Source organism: Brienomyrus brachyistius, unplaced genomic scaffold (assembly GCF_023856365.1).
Source record: "Brienomyrus brachyistius isolate T26 unplaced genomic scaffold, BBRACH_0.4 scaffold86, whole genome shotgun sequence".
Classification (NCBI taxonomy): Eukaryota; Metazoa; Chordata; class Actinopteri; order Osteoglossiformes; family Mormyridae; genus Brienomyrus; species Brienomyrus brachyistius.
The window spans coordinates 339,213-352,096 of NW_026042361.1; the positions used below are offsets into that span (position 1 = coordinate 339,213).

The 12,884-nt window shown below is 42.4% G+C and overlaps 2 protein-coding genes across 3 annotated transcripts in view; both read right to left on the bottom strand.

The window, feature by feature from the left end:
* The window catches only part of LOC125727075 (dual specificity tyrosine-phosphorylation-regulated kinase 1B-like), a 46,215-nt gene extending 42,273 nt beyond the window's left edge, over nt 1–3,942 (bottom strand). Inside the window, exon 1 of one of the 2 annotated variants that reach the window (XM_049003715.1) lies at nt 3,792–3,942. The gene's annotated coding sequence lies outside the window, so the exon portion shown is untranslated. The other variant, XM_049003714.1, reaches the window with a different exon arrangement.
* Nucleotides 3,943–4,461: 519 nt separating this feature from the next.
* Nucleotides 4,462–8,319, bottom strand: LOC125727076 (rRNA 2'-O-methyltransferase fibrillarin-like). Its single transcript, XM_049003719.1, has 9 exons — nt 8,162–8,319; nt 7,132–7,251; nt 6,842–7,012; nt 6,597–6,691; nt 6,335–6,505; nt 6,099–6,231; nt 5,828–5,940; nt 5,495–5,640; nt 4,462–5,280 (listed from the first exon to the last, which is right to left on the bottom strand). Exons 1-9 carry the CDS (start codon nt 8,169–8,171, stop codon nt 5,256–5,258), a joined length of 984 nt encoding a protein of 327 aa, XP_048859676.1. The 5' UTR covers nt 8,172–8,319; the 3' UTR covers nt 4,462–5,255.
* Nucleotides 8,320–12,884: the final 4,565 nt, after the last annotated feature.

A 12,884-nucleotide genomic window follows, 5' to 3' on the forward strand; every position in this document is an offset into this window, starting at 1 on the left:
GACAGAGAGGGAGGTCAGGAACAGGGACAAAAATAGAAGGAGGGGTGCTGATAGTTTGTGTACAAATGTCTGCAGCTGAAAAAAACTTGGTCAACTTAGTGCTTCACAAGACAGGAGCCATCTCCCCATCCAGAGATTTGCAAACAGTGTTAGCCTTCCTGACATTGTTTTTAATTCCTTCATACTCAAAGTGTGAGTTTCAGCAAATTCCTCGGCCAGTACCATTAAGACCCTGTAATTCAAGTTTTTAGTATGTTTTTTCTTCCTAGAACAAACAATAAGGCACGTGTATGATAAACAAATTGAAGTTGCAATGTACATTAAGAAAGTGTTTCCCTGCTTCACCCAAGCCATCAAATTCAGAATAAAAATCAATGGACGAACAAAGAAGCCATCTCAAGTAGTCTCCGGAAACACAATCAAGAAAGAGATCTGCTCACTAATTTTCATCCAACAGGAGAAATCAAGCAAAGATGTGTACTGCATGGCTTGACTGGGTGATGGGGACATCAAACAGATGTTGTAAACTTTGGCAATTTTTCCTGTCACCAAAACAAAGCACTATATACTGACAGACTATCAAACACAAGCTTTGCATGTGTACTGCAAACTTTTAAAACAAGTGCTATCATGTGTACATACAACATAGCTGTCACACAAAAATCTATCCCCAAAACTATGCAATCTGGCAAAAATTACTCAGAATCACACACGTTACATCTGTACTTAAACCACTCAAAAAAACAAAACAAAAATGGGAACCAGTTTTAGCTATAAACCTCACAGATTCACAGAAGTCCAGCACTCTGCAGACCGAAAATACCATACAGTGAAGCCACTCAGTCCATTCAAACATCGTTTATCGTTATTAAAATCACTCGCAAGCTTGTAAGTTGTCCTGGGCATCCTCCTCTATACTGTACAATACCGGAAATTTCTCATTTTAGCAAACCAATGTATTCTCTTCACGTTATAAATGAATGCCCAGTAGCATTCAACCCTCCACCATAAAACTGATTTAGTTTACTCAATCCACTCCCTAAAACAAAGTATGCAGATTTAAATATTAATTTCATTATATTTTTGTATTATCGTTTACGGAGTCAATGGTTATGCGTAATGAAATTATAAATTGCCTCGCAGTTGTCCAAAGAGGCAGGAAATAGGGAAAAGTATCCATTTTGACCCGGCGTACTATTTCAGCACCACCTCTAGTCCAAAGCGTCTTGCAACATAGCGAAACGTTCACACAAGGTTGTCCATAGATCAGCTGGCTGCCGAAGGGTGCACTTTACCAACGGGACAAAGGCATTAAAACCAAATACTAATCTAACCATAGACTTCCTCTCTGGGGAAGTGGGAAATTCGGCCAGAATATGCAAATCTAACCGTATGCATGGGTACGTATGGCGATCCAAACTAAAATGTTGTCCTTAATACCGATATACCCCAAACACATAAATGTTGGATTTCTGAATAAATAGCGATTCCAATAGTCATCAAAAAAATATTTCCTCGGGCTGGCTGCAATTTCCAAAATTCAATATCCAACGCTGGACTGGATCTGTAGCAATCTTTACAAAACCAAATGCATTACATGCAACACCGCAGTTTCATACGACAAAAATATATTCAAGCAAATAAAATGCTGTCCAAAATAAAAAACGTTTTGTTGCGTTTCAAATATACCACCTGGTTTGCAAATAAACGACTGAGACCGACTGATTAACACCAAAATCGACTCAGTAAGCTTAAGTACCTACACATGTGACACGTTAAGCACACCAACATATATCAAATATGAATATATGAAACTGCTAAGATTATTAGCATTTTGAGCTCTACATAAAGCGAGAGTCGTATTTTCGTTTTCCCACAAGATAATTTCCCGCGGCGGTGAAATTAACATACTTACCTGCTAATTTGCTACCTAGCTGATCATCTAACTTATTAGATGCCTAGCAGGATGTGAGCGACCCAACATTTACGGTACTGAGGCTAAGTAACCAGTTGGTCATTTCCATAAGTTGCCGTCTAAGGCAAATCCATCAATATACCGCCAGCATGTTAAGCACATTTAAATACAATTAATTATCAACTTGGTCCTCAAAACACGGGAACACCTACTTGTACCCTACGTAAATGAGCAGACACCGGCTTGTGACAAGTGACAGCGCCGAAAAATCTCATTGCTCTGCTCCGCTCCCCTCCCTGTCTCCACGGCACAGAAACGGCCTGCAAAGCCGTCACCCATTTGACAGAAAACGGCGTTTTCCTCATGCAAGACGGACAGCCATGCCACGGTAAAGCAAAAGACAAGACAGACGACCTGTTCCAAACCCAGTCAAACACAGCAGCACATTGCCACTTTCTTGCGGCTGTACATTTTTTGTAAAGGTTTAGCATGTTCTTACCTCAGGCGGCGGGTCTTTTCCAGCTTTCCGGGGCAGCCATTATCAGTATTCCCTCTCACTCCGTCCTAACCTCCTTTAGGTAGCTAGCTACGGGACTGACTCAAAAAACCGGTCAGCGAACCCCTCCCCCCCCCCCAACCTCCACCTTTGTAACGGTTATAAGCCTTGTTACAATCCAAATAACTAGCTATTTGTGAAATGACGCCCCGCTCCTGTCTGTGTCCCTTTTAAAGCGCTCTCACTAGCACCGCCACTGAAGCACACAGACAGCTACCGATCTCGGCGTCCTGAGCCCGGCGCAGCACTTCAGCGGACTAGTGCTGGACAGGTACCCGGCTATACGTTAAGTCAACGGGCTTTGCTACTTTAAAGGACGTGCACTGCGGCAAAACGCTTTCTTCTCCATTCTTCGTTCTCAGGATAATCTTTCTCAACCCTTCTCAAAGAAACCTTAACTAGCCGGTTGGGTAAATCGGTAATCGATAACTAACAGCCACATCAGTTAACCAGTTATAAGAGAAAGTGTTTCTTGCGGTGTAGGAAGGACGTGAAGGGGGAAAAGTCTTTTTTAATAATACTAAAAAGAGAAAATAAAATTGGGGTATTTATACTACACCGCTACAGCTAGCGATGTACAATCGCTAGGGGACCCCCCCCTCCCCCTCTGACCGATAATCTCGTTCACACTAGGACTCGCTTCGCAGTGAGAGGCTCTGGCCGGCTTGCGGGCTCCCGCGAACCGCGCTCGTGCCCGCTCGCCTTGTCATTATGCTTAGTTCAGTGAAGTTTTCCCCCCACAAAATGGCGGCCAAAACAAACCCGTGCCTGACAACAGTAGCCACCTTTCATACAAGCATCACGGCTGAGATAACCCCACACAATGAAAAATAAATCGCGAATGGCCGATTTTCATAAATGCGCGTTATGATGTGCGATTCATTTGTTAAAAAAACCTGTTAGCCACACACAACCGTGTTGTTATGTAGCCAACACATTGCGTTGCCGATTCGTGTGCTACTGACTAGCCATTTAGAGGCACTTAAGATATATTTGAAAGTTCTCTCTTCTCCATATCATAGGATCAAGACAAAACTCGGAATTATATTTCACAATTCAATTTTTATGCCATTAGTGATTATAGTTGCAGCCAGCATGACTATTAAATATTACATTTACCTGGTATGTTTGTGTATCCGCAGGCATTTCCCAACGTGGAAATAAAATGTCTCTCTTTTGCAAATATCTACGTTCCAAATACATGTTTAAAACAGTTTGCGGATACTAGGTTTTCAGCGTTTGAGAACACCAGAGTATTACTGGGTACAAGTATATGACTTACTTGACCTCCTTTTGTAGAATCTTATACTACCAACTTACCCAGAATACAAGTACTGATATCCTCACCGCCTGAAAATCTGGTTCATCTAATTGCTGTATAGCTTAATATGAGACGTATTAGGACTACTCTTAAAAGGATTAGTTTCGCTGATAATGAAAACATGACACTGGAGGCATTTCCGATTTTTCTTTTGAATTTCCCGCCGTGGACTTACGTCATTCCTGCTCGATCACGCACATAAAATGGCGGCGATCGCCTATACAGGAAAAGCTGTAGTTTCACCCCCCTTTGGTCAATATTTCAGACACCACGCGGTTGTTTTTTATATTGCGCATTTCACCAATGTTAACGTTAGGCATAATGAAACTAGTAAATGCAAAACAATTATCCATAGTGACAACCTTTTATTACAGCTTATCTCGGCAAAAGGAACACTTCCGTTAACATCACAGCGCTTTCATCCTTTAAAATGGCGCTGTCAAGACTCCAGAATTTATGGTCGTTGACAAGATCAGTACCATTCAACGCAGTTTTGATGGACTGATCACCGTCGCTAGGACGTGGTTCTTAAGATTAAATCTTTCAGATCACATACAGCTCACATTCTCAGGATCACACTTAAAGAATACTGTGGTCACCAAGCAGCAAAACTGAAGAACGTACATTAAGCATCACCATGTTTGAACCATTTAAGGCGAAAATTTGCGGTTGTTTTCCAAGAATGTTTATTATATTTCCTTACCCACATTTTTAAAAAATCATGTAAATGAGCCACAAACTGCAGAATGGCCTGTGAATTTTGTGCAAAAAAACTGTTGAACTGCATACAGCAAACAATGGGCACTGTCATAGTATTAAAATTCGATTTAAAAGGGGAGGTGACAAAATTATATAATTTCTGGATTAAACCTACATTGAAAGGCTGAATAAGCAGGTCCAATGTTACCCTACTCCAGGCCATTTTAACACTAAGGAAGTGAAAAGATTCTTCATTAGCAAAGGACCACAGAGACTCAAAAAAAATTCTTTCCCAGACCATTGCCAATGTAATATCACACCACATATAGCTAAAACATCTGGTACTCTTCCAAATTCTGGCGAATCCAAAACCGCCTTTTAAATCCATTACAGGGGTCAGCAACATAAATTTAAACTTAAGAAAATATAACTGAATAGCGAGACAAAATATGCTTCATAATCCATAACACATAATGGGGGGGGGGGGGGGGATATTTGAACATTATTCTTACATTTCAGAGTAAACATCTGTTTTAAGTGGAGAGCTTTTTACATGTTCAAATTGTGTTCCCTTGTCCACATTACACTGCATTTTGAAGTCCTACATACAAGCAGTGAATCTTCATTTTCTGTGTGAACACATGCTCAGAGATGGAAGGTATTACAGGCAATCAGTACTTGGCCATAGTTCTGTTGGAGAACTGTGTCAGCCTCAGGTTACTGGAACAAAGCATCCTATGCAAACCACTGCCACCCATTCATACTTATTTCTTCTGTTTTGGGGGGGGTCTGGAGGAGAAAGAAGACAAGGTATTACACAAACTATGCAATTTCCATAACATTACATGTATCATCTACATCCTTGAACACACACAAACGTTATAGCTTATTCAAATGCTCCTTCTTCAGGCTACAGCACACATCTTTGCAGGCACCAGAACACCTCTGCACTAGGTCTGGAATTTACTGGCATTAGAAAATATTTTTGTTGTTATACCCTTACCTGTACACACCCACAACAACAGCATGGTCTCTCTCATAGGGCTCCAGTGTCAGCTGTTCCTGAGGCTTCATGTTCTCAGCACTCATTTTTTTGACCTCTGCAGCAAACACTGCCTCAGGGGCAGCTGTTGAGTCTATGCAATTGGCCTGCAGAATATAAGCTTTGTAAATCCAGACTCATTCTAGTACGGTATAAAATGTGAGTAGAATACTGACATTCAAAGTGGGTGGTGACACTTATATCAAAGATATTGCATAATACCAACAAACACATGCCTCAACCATGATGCACCAACATATTCCATCGTGAACTCTTTATATCGTGGATGTTTACCTTAATAGAAATTACAAAGTGGCCTCCATTCTTGAGGAAGTTGTGTGCATTTAGAGCCACAATTCTTGTCTGGTCAGGCTGAGCCACATCAGCAAAGATCACATCTACCATTCCTGGCCAAAAACAACAACAGGGGAGAGAAATAAACTGAACATATACTGACAAGAGTTGACATGTACTACAGATGGGAGGTGGACACACAAGACCTACCTCCCTATTGTTTTCGTGAATAGCACAAGAAGTAACAACTTGGGCCAGAACAAAACCTTACCCACAAGCATGCGATATTTGTGTGGATGCCGGGCATCCTCAATTATGGGAATGATATTGGTTCTCTTTTTGGCAACATTGAGCAGATCTCGCCCAGACCGATGCGAGAACTCCACTGCATACACCAGACCTTCCTAAAAACACAGAGGAGAAAATAAACAGAAATGCTAAATATGGCTCAAACTCGATTCAAATATGTATTTATTATAGGGTTCCATGGCAGGTAAAGTTACTTACAGGACCAACAATGTCAGAGACATGAGAGACTGTGGTCCCAGATGCTGCTCCAAGGTACATGACCTTAACTCCTGGTTTTATGTGAATTTGGTCCACTCCTCCCAAGATGGCTGCAGCCAATTTTGAACGGAATGGGTTCCATGCTCTGTACTCAGTCTTTGCTTCCCCCTCCTGTTTGTCGAGGAAATTGATAAATATATCAAAACTGTATTTGCTAATGGTACGAAGATTAATTGTGTGACAGGATAACGAGTAATCTTACCTCTACACTAATTCTTTTTTCACCATAGACGGAGTCTCCAATTACCATATTTTTGGTCACCAGTGCATCTTCTTTACCACGGCAAATAAACACTCCTGAAAACGAAAGATATATTTCTATTCCCAAAACAACACAATACAAAATTTTAAGCTCCAGTTCCTGCAGCAGACATTAAGTATTTAAAAGGAATATATACATTACAGACTGGGTAATACAGCATAATTGTAAAATTTCAAGGTTCCTACCTTCATGCCTATGAGGTTCCACTGTCACTTTTTTCCCACCTCTGAAGCCCCCACGACCACCTCCCCTTCCTCCTCTACCCCTGGGAGTTCCGCGACCTCCTCCACGGCCACGGAAGCCACCTTCTCCAGGAGACCTGAAGCCACCTTCTCCAGGAGACCTGAAGCCACCCCCTGGTAGTAAAAGGAGGATACTTTAGGTCTACTTGCTACCCAAATTAGAACATTACTTCTACACAATGACCGCATTTTTAGCAGCTCCATGACAAGGTGCAGAAGTAACATTAACTTACCGCCTCTGCCCCCTCTGAATCCTCCTCGCCCACCGCGATCTCCAAAGCCTCCTCTTCCACCACCACCACCACGACTACCAAAGCCACCTCTGCCACTGCCACCACCTCTGGGACTGAATCCTATCCAGGCAACAGCAGAATATTTTGAGAGAATCTGAAGACCAATGGCCATTAATCATACAGATAACCAATTTCTTGGACAATATATTCAGGGGAATGTTGACTTAGAGCATGTTAGAAAACACGCCCTATTTGATATGCACTTTCAGAAAAACACCAGTTTGATTGCTGGACATCACAACACACACAATCCCGGTATTTGCTTTCTAAAAAGCGTCAATCTGTGACCATACGGACAAAGGAGATAGGAGGAAAACGTTTTGATTGAGAGAGAAAAAGTTTTTTAAATACCATGCTAGTTGTAAAAAATGTATTTTGATCAAAACGTCATTCGGAATTCACCATAGGGTTCACTCCAGCTTCTCTAAGTTACTCTTGATCTAATATATAACAGATCATGCACAAAAATACATGTATAAATTGAATGTGTTCAAGTGAAATTATGGTATTCCTGCCAGATCCCGCAGTACTTATTAAAATCCAGTCTACCATCGGTTCGGTTGGTCAGTCAGCTCAAAGTACATGACCAAGGAGAAAAGCACACCACTTCGCAATTAACGGAATAAATGAATTGACTTAATGGCTAAAAGTCAAAAACTATATTTTGACCACAGTATATCGATAAAAACATAAATAACGAAATCACATTAACAGGCCGCATATGATACCCTACGCAGACAAAAACGAGAAGACACAACGTGGAGCTTTCTATAGACAAAACCAACAAGATCGTCACCACTTTAATAACCAACGTAGTATTATGTGCCAACAACATGTCTACATTTTACCAGTGTTTTGCAAAAAGGTACAAGTCAAAACTTTCATCCACTAGAGAATTTCCGCTAGATTTAATCTTCACTTCTACAACTACAACCTTCCACAATAACAATACAGTTTATAACAGTCATACCTGGTCTCATTATTGTTGCACGAACAAAGTTTAACTGTTCTCTACTTTCGTAAACCGTACTGTTCCCGGCTTAGCACACGACTAAAATAGTATGCATTCACACGCGACTAGCACGCTGTCTCTCCCTTCCCAGAATTCCCTCCCCGCAAACCCAAAACGCAGTTCAACCTGTATCGCCCCCTATCTTGGATGACTGGCAACACATAGCGTTCAAATACGCAAAGATGGGCGTATTTGAAAGCTCAATATGCTAAATAAGAAATATATTTGAGATATATTTCTTCTTCCCCAATATTACGTGTATACGTAACGCAAATTAAGCTTAATATTAACACCCTTTTGAGTCTTGACCAGGGTTCGAATTCATATTATATTCAATCAACAACACAAATATGAATGGAAAGTTAAATCGAAATGCAAATCAAGACCGCTGTTTTCTGCAAGAACGAGAGTTTAACTCTAAGTGGTCTAGCATAACATTCTGTTCCACATTCTACCCTCATGTGGTAAAAATATGGCATAGCAGTTATCGAAAACCAAAATACAATCTCGCAGAATAAAGGGCATGTAACATGTATGCCTCCGAAAAATCGGTATATGTAAGAAAAATACCTAAGAATACATTGCTTAATTATGATGTCCGAGATGACAGTGCTTTTACTCAAAATTATGAGAGAAACTGATAGGTTTTTAAAGACGATCCTTTAGTGTTATTAATTGTAGGGCTGCAATTAACGACTATTTTTCTATTGATTCATTTATCGACTATTTTAACGACTAGACGATTAATCTAAACGACAAAATTCTTAATTTTTGGTAAATTATATGCCATCACAGGGCTTTGCATAATTTAGACATATGTTTTTTCGGCACGGTACATTATGTTCGCCCACATTTCAATAAGCAAATTAGTAGTTCGCCTAAAATATTAATAAAATGCATATGGTGATGCCCAAAAGTGAACTGCTGCAGTGAGAGCCGAAGGTCACAGTCTGATGAGGCCAACAGAACCACATCATCTGCAAAAAGCAGAGACCTAATCCTGGGGTCACCAAACTGGACACCCTCAATGCCCTAGCTGCGCCTAGAAATTCTGTCCATAAAAGTTATGAACAGAATCGGTGACAAAGGGCAGGTCTGGCGGAGTCCAACCCTCACCAGAAATGAGTCCGACTTACTGCTGACAATGCGGACCAAGCTCTGATGCCAGTTGTACAGGGACCGAACAGCCGGCACCCCATACTCCTGGAGCACTCCACGCAGGACTCCCCGAGGGACACGGTCAAATGCCATCTCCAAGTCCACAAAGCACATGTTTACTGGTTGGGCAAACTCCCACGCACCCTCCAGGACCCTGCCGAGAGTATAGAGCTGGTCCACACTGCTGAAAACCACACTGCTCCTCCTTAATCCGAGGTTCAACTATCCGACGGACCCTCCTCTCCAGCACCCCTGAATTGACCTTACCAGGGAGGCTGAGGAGTGTGATCCCCCTATAGTTGGAACACATTCTTGAAGAGGGGGACCACCACCCCAGTCTGCCAATCCAGAAGCACCACCCCCGATGTCCAAGCGATGCTGCAGATGCATGTCAACCAAGACAGCCCTGCAACATCCAGAGACTTCAAGAACTCCAGATGGATCTCATCCACCCCCGGGGCACAGCCACCAAGCAGGGATAGGTGAGCCCATCCCCAAGTCCCCAGACTGTGCTTCCTCATTGGAAGGCATGTCAGTGGGATTGAGGAGGTCTTTGAAGTATTCTTTCCACCACCCCACAATGTCCCGAGCTTAGGTCAGCAGTGCACCATCCCCACCATAAACAGTGTTGATGCTGCACCGCTTTCCCGGCCTGAGCTACCGGACGGTGGACCAGAATCTCTTCCAAGCCGTTCGGAAGTCGTTTTCCATGGCCTCCCAAACTCCTCCCATACCAGAGTTTTTGCTTCAGCGACTGCCGAAGCCGCGTTTTGCTTGGCCTGCCGGTACTCATAATCTACCTCTGGAGTCCCACAGGCAAAAAAGCCCCATTAGGACTCTTTCTTCAGCTTGACGGCATCACTCACCGCCAGTGTCCACCAGCAGGTTTGGGGATTGCTGCCGCCACAGGCACCGACCACCTTACGGCCACAGCTCCAGTCAGCCACCTCCACAATGGAGTGTTGGAACATGGCCCATTTGGACTTAATGTCCCCCGCCTCCCCTGGGATATGAGCGAAGTTCTGCTGGAGGTAGGAGTTGACGCTCCCTCTGACAGGGGATTCCGCCAGATGTTCCCAGCAGACCCGCACTGTATACTTGGGTCTGCCAGATCTGACCGGCTTCCTCCCCCACCAGCTGAGCCAACCCACCACCAGGTGGTGATCGGTTGACATTTCCGCCCCTCTCCTCAGCCGAGTGTCCAATACATGCAGCTGCAAGTCCGACGACACAACCACAAAGTTGATCATTGAACTGCGGCCTAGGGTGTCCTGGCACACTTATGGATACCCTTATGCTTGAACATGGTGTTCATTATGGACAATCCGTGACGAGCACAGAAGTCCAATAACAAAACACCACTCGGGTTCAGATCGGGGGCGTTCCTCCCAGTCAAGCCCCTCCAGGTCTCACTGTCATTGCCCACGTGAGCATTGAAGTCCCCCAGCAGAACAAGAGAGTCCCCGGGAGAAGCTCTCTCCAACACCCCTTCCAAGGACTCCAAAAAGGGTGGGTATTCTGAACTGCCGTTTGGCGCATAAGCGCAAACAACAGTCAGGACCCATCCCCCCACCCAAAGGCGAATTCACTTTAGTGACAAGAATAACTGGTATAACCCAAATACAAATAACCTTTCAGAGGAGGACAAATTAGAATTATCTGAGCTACAAACTAAACTCGATAACTTGTATAGGCAGAAAGCAGAAGGAACTTTTATTCGCTCAAGAAGGAGATGGCTTGAACGTAGGGAGGATGAATTCACCTTACTTTTTTAATTTAGAATGCTGTCGCCTTAAAAATAATTCTCTCAACAAATTAAAAATGCTATTATAACAGATGATCTTAAATTAATTTCTAGTCGCTGTTATAATTTCTATAAGAATTTATATACCTCTAACTACTGGAATATAACTGCCGAAGCCTTTAAGTTCACTTTATGTCAAATGCATTGGAAAAGATGATTTGGAACTTTGTGATAAATGCATTACTTCCAAAGAAGTTGTAAAGGCAATCAGCCATCTCAAAAATAACAAATCTCCTGGGATAGATGGTTTATCTGGGGAATTTTATAAACAGTTCATTAAAGAACTCCCTTTTTTAGTGGAGGTTTTCACGGAAAGCATTAATGAACGATGTCTCCCAACAACTTTAACAAAAGGTCTGATTACACTGATTCCTAAACCAAACAAGGATAAACTTTATTTAGATAATTGGCATCCAGTCACTTTATTAAATAATGACTATAAGATATTGGCATTGATATTAGCTGGAAGGCTTAAGTTAACTTGAAATTCAATAACTGAGGAAACACAATCGGGCTTTATGAAGAAAATAGCAATTAAGATTGGTTTTGAATATTTTATATTACTCAGAAGTAATTAATGATAATGGTTTTATTGTTTTTGTTGATTTCTACAAGGCTTTTGACTCCAACTGGTGGAACATCAGTTCATTTTTGATACACTGAGGAAATTTGGTATTGGAAATTACTTTTCAGCAGCTATCAAAACTCTGTTTAATAATAATAACAGTCTGTAAAACTTGTAAGGGGTATCTCCCAAAGATTTGACATATCTAGAGGAATCAGACAGGGTTGAACAGTTTCTCCATACGTTTTTTGTTAGTCAACTTCTTGCTTACCATATAAAGGCTAGTACTTTAAATGGCCTCTCAATATTGGGCAGAGTATTAATTATAACCCAATTAGCTGATGATACTACTATTTTTATACAGGATGAGAAGCAGATTCCTCTAGCGATTGAAGTTATACATGAATTCTCCAAAGCATCTGGAGTGTCTTTGAATCTGGCTAAATGTGAACTTATGGCTGTCAAAGACTGCTCTGAATCTTATTATTGTAATATCCCAGTTAAGACAGATTTTGTTTACTTAGGAGTTACTGTCACAAGACAAATATAGAAGATGTTCCTTAAACTTTGATCCTGTTATTCAAAAAAATAAAAAAAGACTGAATCAATGGTTATTGAGGGACCAATCATTAAAGGGAAGGGTCCTAGGCAGAAGGGATCTCTTGTTTAACCTATCTTACACAGTCTTTACATCTTGACAGTAATCCATCCATCCAGGGACGGATTACGGACCGGGTCAGCGGGGCCGCTGCCCAGGGGCCCTTGGGGTGCAGGGGGCCCATGGGGCCCCTAGCCCAAAACAATTTGCAACGCTTATCAACAATGTATTTTTGTTTGTCTATTTTAGAGGGCCTACATTCTTTGATCCTCTGCCTACAAGGGCCCCTGACCATATAGGGAGGCTGTTTGGCTGCCAAGGGCCCTTGAATTGTGGTGGTTGTGGTGGTGGTGCTGGTGGTGGTGGGGGGGCCCTCGCGAACGTTTTGCCCAGGGGCCCACACAACCCATAATCCGTCCCTGCATCCATCCATCCATTTTCCAAACCGCTTATCCTACTGGGTCGCGGGGGGTCCGGAGCTTATCTCGGAAGCAATGGGCACAAGGTAGGGAACAACCCAGGATGGGGGGCCAGCCCATCCCAGGGCACACTCACA